The sequence below is a fragment of the Taudactylus pleione genome, unplaced genomic scaffold (genome assembly GCF_031769625.1).
Source record: "Taudactylus pleione unplaced genomic scaffold, aTauple2 ptg000557l, whole genome shotgun sequence".
NCBI classification, from domain to species: domain Eukaryota; kingdom Metazoa; phylum Chordata; class Amphibia; order Anura; family Myobatrachidae; genus Taudactylus; species Taudactylus pleione.
This window is the reverse complement of record NW_028284959.1, coordinates 281,383-297,569: the sequence shown is the minus strand read 5'-3', so window position 1 is coordinate 297,569 and position 16,187 is coordinate 281,383. Positions and strand designations below refer to the sequence as shown.

Genomic DNA, 16,187 nt, shown 5'->3' with positions numbered 1-16,187 from the left:
CTATGGTTAGACTGCGGGAGGATATGGCTAGGCACTAGGAAGAGGGCTATGGTTAGACTGCGGGAGGGGAGGTTATGGTTAGGCACTAGAAAGAGGGTTATGGCTAGACTGCGGGAGGGGAGGTTAGGCACTAGGAAGAGGGTTATGGTTAGACTGCGGGAGGGGAGGTTATGGTTAGGCACTAGGAAGAGGGTTATGGCTAGACTGCGGGATGGGAGGTTAGGCACTAGGAAGAGGGTTATGGTTAGACTGCGGGAGGGGAGGTTAGGCATTAGAGGGTTGTGGTTACTCTGTGGGAGGGGATGTTAGGCGCTAGGGAGAGAGTTATGGTTAGGCACTAGGATGAGGGTTTTGGTTAGACTGTGGGAGGGGAGGTTATGGTTAGGCACTAGGAAGAGGGTTATGGCTAGACTGCGGGAGGGAAGGTTAGGCACATGGAAGAGGGTTATGGTTAGACTGCGGGAGGGGAGGTTAGGCACTAGGAAGAGGGTTATGGTTAGACTGCGGGAGGGGAGGTTAGGCACTAGGGAGAGGGTTATGGTTAGACTGCGGGAGGGGAGGTTAGGCATTAGAGGGTTGTGGTTACTCTGTGGGAGGGGATGTTAGGCGCTAGGGAGAGAGTTATGGTTAGGCACTAGGATGAGGGTTTTGGTTAGACTGTGGGAGGGGAGGTTATGGTTAGGCACTAGGAAGAGGGTTATGGCTAGACTGCGGGAGGGGAGGTTAGGCACTAGGAAGAGGGTTATGGTTAGACTGCGGGAGGGGAGGTTAGGCACTAGGGAGAGGGTTATGGTTAGACTGCGGGAGGGGAGGTTATGGTTAGGCACTAGGAAGAGGGCTATGGTTAGACTGCGGGAGGATATGGCTAGGCACTAGGAAGAGGGCTATGGTTAGACTGCGGGAGGGGAGGTTATGGTTAGGCACTAGAAAGAGGGTTATGGCTAGACTGCGGGAGGGGAGGTTAGGCACTAGGAAGAGGGTTATGGTTAGACTGCGGGAGGGGAGGTTATGGTTAGGCACTAGGAAGAGGGTTATGGCTAGACTGCGGGATGGGAGGTTAGGCACTAGGAAGAGGGCTATGGTTAGACTGCGGGAGGGGAGGTTATGGTTAGGCACTAGGAAGAGGGTTATGGCTAGCCTGCGGGAGGGGAGGTTAGGCACTAGGAAGAGGGTTATGGTTAGACTGCGGGAGGGGAGGTTAGGCACTAGGGAGAAGGTTATGGTTAGACTGCGGGAGTGGAGGTTATGGTTAGGCACTAGGGAGAGGGTTATGGTTAAACTGCGGGAGGGGAGGTTATGGTTAGGCACTAGGAAGAGGGCTATGGTTAGACTGCGGGAGGGGAGGATATGGTTAGGCACTAGGAAGAGGGCTATGGTTAGACTGCGGGAGGGGAGGTTATGGTTAGGCACTAGGAAGAGGGCTATGGTTAGACAGCGGGAGGGGAGGTTATGGTTAGGCCCTAGGAAGAGGGTTATGGTTAGACTGCAGGAGGGGAGGTTATGGTTAGGCACTAGGAAGAGGGTTATGGTTAGACTGCAGGAGGGGAGGTTATGGTTAGGCACTAGGAAGAGGGTTATGGTTAGACTGTGGGAGGGAAGGTTATGGTTAGGCACTATGAAGAGGGTTATGGTTAGACTGCGGGAGGGGAGGTTATGCTTAGGCACTAGGAAGAGGGTTATGGTTAGACTGCGGGAGGGGAGGTTAGGCATTAGAGGGTTATGGTTACTCTGTGGGAGGGGATGTTAGGCGCTAGGGAGCAGGTTATGGTTGGACTGCGGGAGAGGCGTCTAGGGGCTGCACATTACTTCACATAAGAAGCAATGCTAATGCTATCTGTGCACTCTACACTGCCCACTGGGCTAAGGATGACCAATAAAATTACACTGCAATTCCATCTCTGTGGCAATGGTCTGCAACGTTAAGAAAAGCTGCTCTCTGTTAAATCCGCAATTTGTCTCCACGACCCATGCCGAGATCACTTTCAGTTCAAGATCCAGCTCTTCATATAATATGAATGGCTATTTAATTCTTCTTCTTGATCTTCAATGTATATTTAACAGTTACCATCCGAACAGCATCTGGCATACATTAATCTCCAAAAGTAACCCATAGATGGGTATGGAAGTATAGGGAGCCTTGCTCAATGCTACAGCCGAGTATTACCTGGTAACAGGGCTGTAAGTATACTTTTTGGTGCCCTGGGCCAGAAAGAGCATTGCCCTCCTCCCCCCCTATTTTTCAAATACGGACGTACAGATGTGTCCACATACATCTATCCTCCCTGCGCTATAAGTCGCGCTACACGTAACGAGGGAGCTCTGTGTGACTCGGTAGCGCCGAGCATCTTTTTGTGCGACTTTTTACCTTCGAATGCGTCTTATTCGCACAGTAATGCTAATATTTAGCGCAAGCTTCTGCTGCTTAAAATGATATGCAGCATGCCTAAAGTACGCGAAAGCTAGCATAAGCGTTAGAGGAGATAAGCACCCTGGTTTTTATTGTAGCATTACTGGATAGAACTAGTTTTTTGGTTGCAGTCCGGTTAGTGGTTGTGTATTCGTTCAATCAAGTTTGACAACCTATCAGGGATCTGTGTAGGCGGGCTCTTATAAGGAAAATTAGGGCAGTAGGAGGAGTCAGCTTCCTCTTTTCCAGTTTGTGATCCCACCCACCCAATATTTCGGTAATCGGTTTGGGCCGATGTTATTCGTTGGAACGTTATTTCTCTGTTTTGCTTCCAGCAGGTGAGGCGCAGCAGGCGGAAAGCAGTACTCCTCGGCGGCTCAATTTAGTGCAGCTGAACTTGGCTAGCATCCCCCTTTGAGAAAGGCGAGTCGGCTGCTGCCTTAGGGGAGGACCAGGTCTCCATCCAACGGAGGGATCAGCACTGTGCTAGTTAAGGGGAGGGGGTAGTACCCTGGATGGCTTGCGTTTGGCGGTGGAAACTCCACCCCCATCTTAGTAATAAATTCTTCAGATGGGCTGTAGCAGAGTTATCGCCACCATGCTTGAATCAATCACAATTCGATTAAATAAATTTGGCTGTGACCTCTTTTTACCAATCTTTTCAGTTGTCAGTGTCTTCATTTTATATTTAGTTAAGTTTACGTATGGTGAAAGTAATAAATCTATGGGTGACTTATGTTTTCTGTGCGACTGCCGGTGTATCTGCACATGAAACGTTATGGGAAAGCTGCATGAGCAGCGGGATTTCTCCATCAGAACAGCCGTGCGCAAGCCTGGAGCCGGCAGTGTAGATCACCGACTGAAGGTATAGAAAACGCGCTACTTGTATTGTATATGCAGCGATGGGGAGATCAGTGTATGGGAAACTCACCAGCAAAGGGACTCGAGGACACCTGGGTCGGGAATTGGTGGCTGCGTTCAGGGCTGCCATCAGAAGTTGTGGAGCAGATAGCTCCATGTGTAAGGTATCTGACTGATAGGCGAGAGGTGATAGGTTCGAGTTCCAGGTATGACAGTATTTTGAAATGTGTCTCTTAAATAAAAGAGGATGTGACTGAAGGCACTTGGGGGAGGTGGCCAGATGGAGGAGGAGTCGGCCAGGGAGGAGATAGTGATGGGCAGGGGATGCCGGGGATAAAAGAAGAGGAAGCTACAAGTGAGACTGATTACAAACAGAAAAGTGACAGGCCCAAATAGCGCCCCCCCTTCCCTGCGGTGCACATGTCGCACTACGCCATTTACGCCCCTGCCTGGTAATATAGGAAACTGAGGTGTCAGGAATACCAGCTAGGCAGCTTAAACTGGGCTAGTCTTTCCCATAATAATCTGCATTAGGGTCCACTACATAAACAGGGAAGTAAGACCAAGCACTCGGACCAACTGATGATTGTTAAGCTTTGCTGAACTGCACCAGTTCCTTGTTTCTGTGCTCCAGATTCCTCAGTAAACTTGTTGGAGTCTCTGTTCGGGAGATTTATTTGTTTTTGTGCCTCACTTCATAAGGTCATCTTAACTCTATGTACAACATTCTTAGTTATTTTCTTCCAGTTACCTGAAGGGGTCCAGATCACCCCAACAAACAAGCATTTTACAAAGTGCTTTTGTGCAGGTTACAATTAGTCTCTGAGCACAATAATCCATCTTGCTGTCCACGTATTCCTCCGCAGACACAAAAGAGGAAAGTCATTAGGGTGGTGTTTTAAAAATACCTGAATTATTGCCTGGAAACTGAGTTAGATAATGGATTACAGTTGTCCTAAAATTACTTTTTAAGTTGTTTTAATTAGTTTTGCATTCTGCACAGTAAAAATTATGATTCGCGGCGCTGAGCGTAGTATTTTTTCCCTTTAAGCTCCATCTGGCCACCTTTACGATAAAGTAATTGTAATTACAAAAAAAAAAGTAAATACAAAAAATTAAATTGATGTCCCCTGAGTGAAGATTCCCCAATTCGCACAGATTCCTGTTGCTGTCTCAGGTGTTTTGCACCTGTTTCTGTCTTATTTTCCTTAAACAACCTAATACGTTTTGGCAATGATTAATTCAGAGGTGAAGGAGAGTCTATGTACTGAAAGCGAGAATTGTAGCACATGAAAAATGGATAATGTGTTAATTTTTCACAGTATGAAGTACGGAAAACGCGCGGTTCTGCCGGATATATCTGCACCTGGATGCTGCAGGCACCCCACACTAAGAAGCAATTATAGCCCAGCTAAGATATGACAATAGATGCACTTGTCTGCCCTGATCACATACACCCCTCACACACATTCTGCTTAAATAGGATTTTAGAACTTACTGATAAATCTCTTTCTCCGAATCCATAGGGGACGCTGGAGTATATACAATGGGCTATAGACGGGTGATGAGTGGAGCCTGGCTCTTTAAATTTCTTCAGAAGAGTAGCTGGCTCCTCCCCCTCTATACCCCACCCAAACTCAGTTAAGATTAACCAAGTCCAAGTGGAGACAGATAGTAGTGCAACCAAAGAGGAGAGACCAGGGGGAACCAACTAGAGAAGATGAAGACCAAAAATAGAGAACAAAATTGACATGAAACCGACACGCTGCAGACAAACTAGACAAAGCTGAAAAACTCACCAGAGAAACACCGCAACAAAGACCGTATCGCTCATAAGTGGTACATTGACAAACGGCGATAAGCTAAGCGCTGTTTGTTAAATACTGAAAGGAGGACATTTAGCAAGTGACATAACCCCTTTAGCACTGTCTCCCCAGAGACATCAAACCTCAAGCACACACAAGAAAAAAAACACACAATATACACCCACAGGAAAAACACACACATATAGACACCCACATGGAATATTACTCAACAGTCACACAATCTTAGCCACATTACACAGCACATAGTGCCCCTGATTCACATTACACCACATAGTACTAGTGCCCCTTATTCATGTTATGACACACAGTAGTGCCCCTTTTACACAATGCACACAGTAGTGCCCCTTATACACAATGCCCATAGTAGTAGTGCCCCTAATACAAATAGTGCCACCAGTAGTAGTGCCTCTTACACAATGCCCACTGCAGTATTCAATGCCCGTGCCCTTTATGCAGTGCCCCCAGTAGTTGTGCCCCTTATGCAATGCCCCCAGGAGTGGTGCCTCTTATGCAGTGCCCCCTGTAGTCATGTCCCCTGTAGTAATACCCCCTGTGGTAGTGCCCGCAATAGTAGTGCCCCCTGTAGTAGTGCCACCTGTATAAATTCCCCCACTAGTAATTCCCCCATTAGTAGAGCCCCCAATAGTAATACCCCCTGAGTAATGCCCCCAGTAGTGGTGCCCCCTAAGTAATGCCCCTGAGTTTTGTCCCCAGTAGTAGTGCCCAAGATAATGAAGCCAGTTGCACACAAAAAAAAACAAAAAAACGAATACTTACTTTAAGCCCCGCTCCCGCTGCCGTCCGGTCCGCCTGGCTGCGGCTGCTCCTCTGAATTGTAGGAGAGACGTCATGACGTTTCTCCCAGAGTGCATTGCGGGAGCCGGAGCTAAGGAGCAAGCTATAGTCTCCGGCTCCGGCTGTGGGGAGGGAGCCGGGTGCCTGCTGGTAACAAAATCTCAGCGGGCACCCGGCATATAGAGCCTCCCTGCGGCGCCGGGGTTAGTTGGGCCGGTGGAGACGAAACTGGTTCCGTCACCTGTTCTGGCCCATTTTAACCCCGGTGGGTGTGGGGGCCCTTAATGTGCGGGGGCCCAGGGATGCCCGCCCCTGTCGCCCCCCCCTTTAATCCTGCCCTTGTTCCGAAAACTTTTTCAGAAACTGTCAACGGCATCACTTTGTTCTGGTAAATCACATACTGTATGCACAATGGTGTCTATTTATTCAAGGGCAAGATGTCCGTACCACCACTAGAAACGCATCGTTGGTGACAGCCCCACAGGCGTTTAAGTTCCACAGTTCTCGCTTTTGCATGAGAAGGCCTATTTAACAAGGATCCTGATGTTACAAGCAGAGCTGGCAAGATGGGGGTGAGGTGCGTACAGAGTATCTATGCCCAGATCTCTCCGGGGGGTCCAAGCTTGCCTGGGAGGAGGAATTACGCACACCCTTAATGTGGCGCGGCCAAGCTCCCTCTCAGCGCATAGCTTCTTCTAAAGGCACATGAAAGTGCCTTTTTTTCAATGACTATTTTATTTTATTTATTTTTTCCTTCAATCCCATATTGCACATATGCCCCGAGACTGGCCCTGCGTAGCAGTACGTTCACTTTAAATCGCTCCGGAAAATATCGCCAAGTCAGATGCACGTCGCTAAGAAACCCTGGTGTCATTTTATTGATAAATCACGATGAAAGATGGTTTTACATCGCACCATTAAATGGCTATAAATTATTATTTTTTTTAAAATGTGCTAACAGTATATATTTATATTTAGTCTCATTTGCCTGCGGTTTATTATGTATACTGCTGACTGGACGCTATATTTAATGCTATTTTGCTTTCTCCAAATGATGGGAATTCCACATGTGATCCAAATCCGGATCAGTTCCAACAGCATATGTGACCTCTGAGTGTACAGACTAATCGCTTTGTACTGGCATAAACACACAAATGCCATTCCTACATACCTAGGTTTACGGACTCAAAGTTCTGTCACCGATAGAGTTAAAGCCCCATGTTCCCTCCGCCCTGCGGACACCCGGCGCTGATCACTGACACCCTCTCAAACTTTACCTGCTCACAACAAACTTCACATCTTCCCGACGTGCTTTCAATGAAATCCTAAATGTGTAAGTAACAGCAAAGCAGGGGATTTATGATGTGGAGAACTATAAATAATTTTTAAAATCATGATGATATTACTGGAAACAGATGTGAAGACATATGTTCGTCGCAGCAGTACAAAGCGCCTGCCTGTCATACTTAATAAATGGTGAGACCCTCACTTCATATACATTTTGTTTTTCAAGTTTTAAAAAGGGAGGGGGGGTATTAGTACTTATTTATTTTGGAGATTGTGTAACTTAGGAAAAGTATTTTGCTGCTCTCCCGGTCGTTATATAGATGGTCTGATAATGAGTTCAGCATCGGGCACGTTACATGTAAAATGCCGCTACTTCCCGGGACTAATGCGCGGATGATACGTGTAGCAGCCAATGCAGCGTGTATAAAGAATGACTCCCGCGTTTAAGGCCATTAAATGGTTTCTACGGATCTCATCACGGCTCAACTACAGATGTGTCCACATAAATCTATACTCCGCGTGTTACAAGTCGCATTACACGCAACGCATGAGCGCAGTGCCACTCTGTATGCCTGTAATCTGTGTGTGACTGCGGTTATATCTGCATGTGAATGCTGTCTTACAGTGTGAGCGCAGTGCCACTCTGTATGCCTGTAATCTGTGTGTGACTGCGGTTATATCTGCATGTGAATGCTACGTTACAGTGTGAGCGCAGTGCCACTTTGTATGCCTGTAATCTGTGTGTGACTGCGGTTATATCTGCATGTGAATGCTACGTTACAGTGTGAGCGCAGTGCCACTCTCTATGCCTGTAATCTGTGTGTGACTGCGGTTATATCTGCATGTGAATGCTACGTTACAGTGTGAGCGCAGTGCCACTATGTATGCCTGTAATCTGTGTGTGACTGCGGTTATATCTGCATGTGAATGCTACGTTACAGTGTGAGCGCAGTGCCACTCTGTATGCCTGTAATCTGTGTGTGACTGCGGTTATATCTGCATGTGAATGCTACGTTACAGTGTGAGCGCAGTGCCACTCTGTATGCCTGTAATCTGTGTGTGACTGCGGTTATATCTGCATGTGAATGCTACGTTACAGTGTGAGCGCAGTGCCACTCTGTATGCCTGTAATCTGTGTGCGACTGCGGTTATATCTGCATGTGAATGCTACGTTACAGTGTGAGCGCAGTGCCACTCTGTATGCCTGTAATCTATGTGCGACTGTGGTTCTATCTGCATGTGAAATGCTACGTTACAGTGTGAGCGCAGTGCCACTCTGTATGCCTGTAATCTGTGTGTGACTGCGGTTATATCTGCATGTGAAATGCTACGTTACAGTGTGAGCGCAGTGCCACTCTGTATGCCTGTAATCTGTGTGTGACTGCGGTTATATCTGCATGTGAATGCTGTGTTACAGTGTGAGCGCAGTGCCACTCTGTATGCCTGTAATCTATGTGCGACTGCGGTTCTATCTGCATGTGAAATGCTACGTTACAGTGTGAGCGCAGTGCCACTCTGTATGCCTGTAATCTGTGTGTGACTGCGGTTATATCTGCATGTGAAATGCTACGTTACAGTGTGAGCGCAGTGCCACTCTGTATGCCTGTAATCTGTGTGTGACTGCGGTTCTATCTGCATGTGAAATGCTACGTTACAGTGTGAGCGCAGTGCCACTCTGTATGCCTGTAATCTGTGTGCGACTGCGGTTATATCTGCATGTGAAATGCTACGTTACAGTGTGAGCGCAGTGCCACTCTGTATGCCTGTAATTTGTGTGTGACTGCGGTTATATCTGCATGTGAATGTTACGTTACAGTTTGAGCGCAGTGCCACTCTGTATGCCTGTAATCTGTGTGTGACTGCGGTTATATCTGCATGTGAATGTTACGTTACGCTGTCAGCATCTGTGACACTGTAACGTAGCGTTACGCATGCAGATACACCCGCAGTCACACAGAGAATATAGGCATGCAGATACACCCGCAGTCGCACACAGAATATAGGCATGCAGATACACCCGCAGTCGCACACAGAATATAGGCATGCAGATACACCCGCAGTCGCACACAGAATATAGGCATGCAGATACACCCGCAGTCGCACACAGAATATAGGCATGCTGTATATCATGTTAATCAGCAGAAGCTGCTTGTGCGTCCTGTTTACATCACTTTGCAAATAAGACGCATTTTAAGGGAAAAATTCGCACGGAAAGACGCTTGGCATGAAGGATGAAAGATTTATATAGTCCCTGAGTAATGCTGGTGACACATCCTGCGGGTCGGCAGACACCTTGCCTCATGTGACAGCGTCTGGGCTGAACGCGGCAGCGATGCCCAATAACATCCGATGAAAACCAATCTCCTCATTGTTGGGCACGATGGTAAAGAGGACGATTAGTGGACGCAGCTCACCGCTATCGGCCTGTCTGTGCGGTCACCTTTCACGTGAATAGGCCGTACATCTGGATCTCACCAGCTACGTCTCTCTGTGACCGGCTGAACGCGATAATTATCCTCTAGCCCATGTCACCAGCTTAGACATTTAAAAAAACATGACCATCTACAAGTTTCATTAGTTTAGTGAATATATTAACAGCAAATGCACCAAACGGCTCTCGCAAACAATGACCGCACTCACGCTACATGATTAACAGGGTATGTGAATAACTGTACATGTATAGTTCCAGAAAGATCCCATAATACTAAGGGGGAGATTTATCAAAGTTTGGAGAGAGATAAAGAACCAACCAATCAGCTCCTAACTGTCACGTTACAGGCTGAACTGTGTTACTAAAATACGACTTCACAGCATCTGCCCGATTTACAGCGAACACGTTTGACAAGATATTATACAGCTTCTTGGTACTCCGGAGATTGGCATGTACAGATCGTAGCACGCGTCACGTGTTAAAATTGCTGACGTGTCTGCAGCATGTCAAGATTGGCATTTACAAATGCAAAGGCTAATCGCATTCCTTAGCATCACCAGGAACAAGTCAATATATCTGTGCATTGCATAACAATGTCTTCTTATCAAGGAGCTGGGTGCAAAGCCACAGATAATGAGATTTCACCTTGAACAATATCTAATATCCAAACTACACAATAAGCAAGTTTCCATCCTTTAAAGTGCTAATATATTACTAAAGAATATATATATATATTTACTATTAAAAGATTGCATTTCCTTCATTATCTGCATCGTAACTCAACAACCAACACTGTAACACACTAATTATTACACCTACGCTAATCAGACCAGGGTCCTGCACTATAATCTGCAGGGGTACAGGCTGCTATTGCTAAGGTCACACTCTCGGCTGTAAGAGAAACCGAATGATTAGCATAAGAAAAGAGGAGGCTTAAACCTCTAGGATGGGGGCCGGCATGTATGCAAATCACTGGGTTAGGTAGCCTATGGCAAGCAGGGGCGGGTTTTTATAGGGATATTATATAAGGGGCTAGAAGTGTGGGCCAAAGCCTCTTTGTTTCCAGGTTTCCCACCCTCCCTTCCCTTTAATTTTGGGCTGTTTTTGTTTCGGATTTGGCCTTAGGTGGCGTGAAAGAGGGGCAGGTTACCAGTCCGGGTGCAATTATTTAGTTGAGGTGTGCCCCCTTCGTTGACTGGTAGTTGGCTGTACCAACCTAACGGGGGGCAGTATCATCACCCAAATGGGTGGGTAGTCAAGGTAGAGGGTGATTGATACCTTTTTGTTGATTATATGGTTTATATTGTTATGTTTATGTACTCTGGGCGATATACGCCTGCTATGCCTGTTGTTGGTTGTGTGTGGGCATTGCAGAATTGGCTGATTTCTGGCCGTCCTTTCTTTGCCACCATACATACTTATATAAATAATAAATAATTATTGCTCCAATGAAGTTATCTGCCAAATCTACGTGTCAGTGTCTTTATTTACTTTAGTTAAGGGTAAGTGGTTTGCACACATGACAACACCTCATCTGATAGAAGGTTTATGCGTATATGTGTAATTCACAAAACCCCATAAGTATAATAGAGAATGGACCAAAGGATGCCTTTTACCTTTCTCTTTTGACATCTTTTTTATACTGGTTTCAGTATCTTGTTCTGTGATATCTCCGTCTCTGGAGTTGGGTAACATGGCTGGGTACAAAGAGCAGCGTCACTCAGCAACCAATGAAAGCACAGCATATCTCACAAACATTATATCGCCCCTATTGCTAATATGCACAGTATGGAGGAGTAACGAGCAAATAGTGGGAACAGTATAGAGGGGTGAGTTAGTGAAGATGATATTGATGGACAGAGGAAAGAACAGGAAGTAAGTACAGACGTAAAAGGGAGAGCAGGGAGTAAAGACAGGGAGAAGAGGAGGAGCAAGGAGTAAGTACAGAGAGAAGAGGCTGAGCAAGGAGTAAGGACAGAGAGAAGAGGCTGAGCAAGGAGTAAGTACAGTGAGAAGAGGCTGAGCAAGGAGTAAGTACAGAGAGAAGAGGCTGAGCAAGGAGTAAGGACAGAGAGAAGAGGCTGAGCAAGGAGTAAGTACAGTGAGAAGAGGCTGAGCAAGGAGTAAGTACAGAGAAAAGTGGAGGAGCAAGGAGTAAGTACAGAGAGAAGAGGCTGAGCGAGGAGTAAGTACAGAGAGAAGAGGAGGAGCAAGGAGTAAGTACAGACGTAAGATGAACAGGTAGTAAGGACAGAGGGAAGAGGCTGAACAGGGAGTAAGGACAGAGGAAAGAGGCTGAACAGGGATTAAGGACAGAGAGAAGAGGCTGAGCAGGGAGTAAGGACAGAGGGAAAAGTCTGAACAGGGAGTAAGGACAGAGGGAAGAGGATGAACAGAGAGTACGGACAGAGGGTAGGGGATGAGCAGGGAGTAAGGATAGCGGGAAGAGGATGAGCAGGGAGTAAGTAAAGAGGGAAGGGGATGAGCAGGGAGTAAGAGAGAGCAAAGAGGCTGAGCAAGAAGTACAGTAAGTACAGACGTAAGAGGATGAACAGGACAGAGGGTAGAGGATGAGCAGGAAGTAAGGCCATTGGGAATCGCATAAGGATGGAGTAAGTACAGTGAGAAGTGGAAGAGGAGGGAGTAAGTACAGTGAGAGCAGGGTGAGGTGAGAGGAAGTGCAGTGAGATAAGGGTGAGGAGGGAGTATGGACAGTGAGTAGAGGGAGTAAGGACAATGAATAGGGGTTGAGGATGAAGTAAGGGCAGTGGATAGGGATTGAGGATGAAGTAAGGGCAGTGGATAGGGATTGAGGATGGAGTAAGGGCAGTGAGAAGCGGCTGTGAGGGCAATGAGCAAGGCTAAAGCAGGAACTATGGCAGTTAGAAGAGGATTAGGAAACGCATAGAGAAATGGTGCAGAGAAGATGAGGGTAGTGACAATAAGGTAAGGAGGAAGTAGCGAGAAGAGTGTGAGCATGAAAGAAATGAAGTGAGAAAAGGGTGACTAGGACGTGAGGCCGGGAGGATAGGATACGGATGGAGTAAGAGCAATGAGAACGGGGGAGCAGCAAGGCAATGGTTATACACTGAGAGAGATTAAGGTGAGAGAGGGGTACAGCTGGTGACAGTGTGACAAGGATGGCTTTGCACCACTAAAGCACCAGTCAGGTTCTTGGGTCACATGCTCTTATTTCAGTGGGTTTTATATGTAATAAGACAACTGCAGCTATAAAAGACAAATTGTGCCACACTTAATCTCTACTGGTCCAAGATCTTTGGACACATAACATCTACCAATGTCAGCTGGAAAGCTCCAATGTCTATAACGTGAGCTCCAGAGCAGCTTAAGCCCTGTACGGATAATATCTGTATATGGAATCGCATGACGGCAGCTGCAGAAACTACTCACCGACTCGGTCAGCTATGTTGTCAAGTTGTGAGGGGGAGCTGGATACACTACTGCTTTGATGCGAGGAGGCATGGCTGCCTGGCCGCTGGGGGTCCTCTATGGATGGAGCTGGTGAAGGACTGCCTTGGATCCTTTCCTGGAGAGAGACATTTACACATCAGTACATGGCGGAAAACAAGGAATACAGATACTACGGCATGAACATATAATAACAGAGGTGTTATATACGGGAAGTACGAGCCACAGTTCTTGCGTCGTACAACCTGAGGCATCATGGAAGTGAATAAGAATAAGTCAGTAAGTCCCGGTTTGGGGAGAAGGATGAGGCACAATTGGTTACGTACAGTATTATCTGCAGCCATGAGCAAAGATACATTGTCAGTTATCTCCATGCGGATCTGATTGCTCATTGTTAAAGATGACTCGTTGTATATGCAACTGTCCCACTGGGCTCAGTCTGTACGTTTATCCCATTAGCTGAATTTCTGCATCCGCGCCCGTTATTTACCCTCACACCCGATAGGATCAGAATCCTATAGTTGCAGATGATCATTTTGAAAACTCGGAACAGTCTGCAAAAGTCACAAATGTCTCTCTCACTGGGAGAACAAGAGTTATTCTATAACAGTATGTCTTTACCATTTTATCATTTGAATATTAATAAATTGTTTTTTACTATTTCACCAGTGCGTCATTGAGACTAAACCTCAGCGTAGTGTTAGCGCTGCGGATGGATGCACTGGTTTCATTTGGTTTAACTCCTCTCTAAACTTCAGCTTCTTATTCACTAACAAATATTAGACCTTAAATTCCATATTGCTACTATATCCTATACATGATGACCTGTAAATCAACACTAACATGGTGATGTTCAGACGGAAGTCATGGAGGTTAAATACACTGTTCAGTGTTACCCTGACTGCAAATTTATTAAAAAGTATTATGTCTCTATATTACTACAAAGAGCTAAAGGTAGTATAACATCTTTAGGACAGTGGCCCTGAGTAAGATATAGCAAGTAACTGGCAGACTAGAAGGGGCCCAAGTGGTTCTCATCTGCCATCAAATTCTATGTTTCTATGTTACCTGGACAAACCATGTTGCAATGCAGGGGGTGAAAATACTGGACCTGATTCAGACCCGTTCGCTATCTGCGAACGCTCACTGGATGCGTATGCAAATGTGTCAAAGTGACGCCACGGGAAGCGATTGCTCGCCACGGCATAAGCACGCCCACCATGTCTTAGCGAGCGGCCACTTTGTGTATGCGTACGCCCAATCGCACAGGCAGAGCCGCCCACCAGCAACACGTCAACTCCAGGAAGTGTATTAAAACACTGGTACATCGAGCACCATCAGATGCGAACGCAGCGCTTGAGGTAGCTTTACCCTACCGCAAGAGTGCGAGGAAACCAGTGTAAAAAAATGGCAAGTGACGTGTACTATGACGATGCCTGTTAATTATGCACGCCTCTAAAACGGCACTGAAACACCCAGGCACGCCTGCGTTCGCACCTCCACACCCCCGTTATTAGTGTCCTGCCCCTGTTACCACCCACAAACGGCCTCTCCTGTCACTCATTACCCTGCGCTGCCTTTGCTGGGCGAGCGAGAGGGATGTGATCGCAGTGTGTAGTTCGCGCACGTGCAGAACGAAGCATGCGCATGTGCGCACAAAGAATATCGGGCCGCTTGCGAACGTGCAGCACGAGCGAGCGGTTCTGAATCAGGCCCTCTGTACATACATATTTTGGCATGTACAGTAAATACTGGATGCTTTTGCATGTAGCCCACAAATTCTGGACAACTTTATTTTCACACTGCAATGTAAATTTCGGTTTGGACACCCCTCCCAAAATGAAAACTCTGCACATCTTACATCTGCCCCCCCTGCAGTGCAGCATGTTGTTACCAAGATGATCAGTTACTGGCTCTATCTTAAGGCTGATACACTCTAGACAATAAATTGAACGATATGGACGATAACGATATTGTTCATAGCGTTCAGTTTCGTCCAGTGTGTATGCACGATATCGTTAACAATGCGCACTCACGCGGATCGTTAATGATGTCTGCCATCGCCGGAACATGAAGGGCAACCTGACGATATCATGTTCAGGGATGAGGCGGGTGACTTCACTGAACGATATAGTTAACGATATCGTTCAGTGTGTATGTACGATGTCGTTGAGCCGGGTGAAGGGAAAACATTTTAGCGATATCACTCATGGAGCATATCGTTAAGTGTGTACCCGGCTTTACTCTATTCCCAAAGCTGAATCAGGCCCAGTGTCCTTATGGAACCTGATATAGGTCAAAACTGCTTAATCAATAGTGATTTAAGCTGCTGTGATCCTGTGAATAGTGATTTAAGCTGCTGTGATCCTGTGAATAGTGATTTAAGCTGCTGTGATATCACTCGCCCTGATCCTGTGTATAATTCAACCAAATGACAATGTTTATGTCAGTCCCTCAGTGTCTGCTTAGGAAGCGCCTACCCCCGTAACATGTGGTTATACTATAACAATCCCTTTATTTCTGGTCTATTATTCAGCTTACCAATAATAATGTATTTGTCTTAATTAGATATAGCAGCTTTACAGTCAATGGGACTGACAAGAAGCAGAAACCACATATGGCAATGAGTAAAACATCCGTGCGCCATTACTGCGGCCGTAAAAGATGACCCTCGTGACATCGCCCCTTATATAAGTGCCCCGATGATGGCGGGAGGGTGATGGGGGAGAAAATGAGCCATATATAAAGATACATTGTAATAGGGCTACATAATGGTACATTGTGAGGATGTACAGCGCCTGAGAGACGCTTCCCAGTTACGCAGAATCACGTACAAGCATGAGGCAGATGCACTAAGTCTTGGAGAGAGATAAATCACCAACCAATCAGCTCCTAACTGACACTTTTCAAACACAGCCAGTAACAAGGCAGTTAGGAGCCGATTGGTTGGTACTTTATCTCTCACTAAGGGGTCTATTTACTAAGCAGTGTTAGGAGACAGAGTGAAAAGTGATAAGAAAGTGATAAGGTAACAGCCAATCAGCTCCCAACTGTCATTTTTCAAACACAGCCTGTGAGATGACAGTTGGGAGCTGATTGGCTGGTACCTTATCACTTTTCACTCTGTCTCCTAACACTGCTTAGTACATAG

General features: G+C 46.5%; 1 protein-coding gene across 1 annotated transcript in view; it reads right to left on the bottom strand.

Moving 5' to 3' along the window:
* The window catches only part of LOC148481864 (dachshund homolog 2-like), a 324,209-nt gene that overhangs the window by 137,636 nt on the left and 170,386 nt on the right, over window positions 1-16,187 (bottom strand). The window contains exons 6-7 of the mRNA XM_088452903.1: window positions 13,019-13,154; window positions 11,224-11,304 (exon numbers count right to left, since the gene is read on the bottom strand). Of these exons, the coding sequence (XP_088309029.1) occupies window positions 11,224-11,304; window positions 13,019-13,154 (217 nt within the window). The remainder of the gene's footprint in view (window positions 1-11,223; window positions 11,305-13,018; window positions 13,155-16,187) is intronic.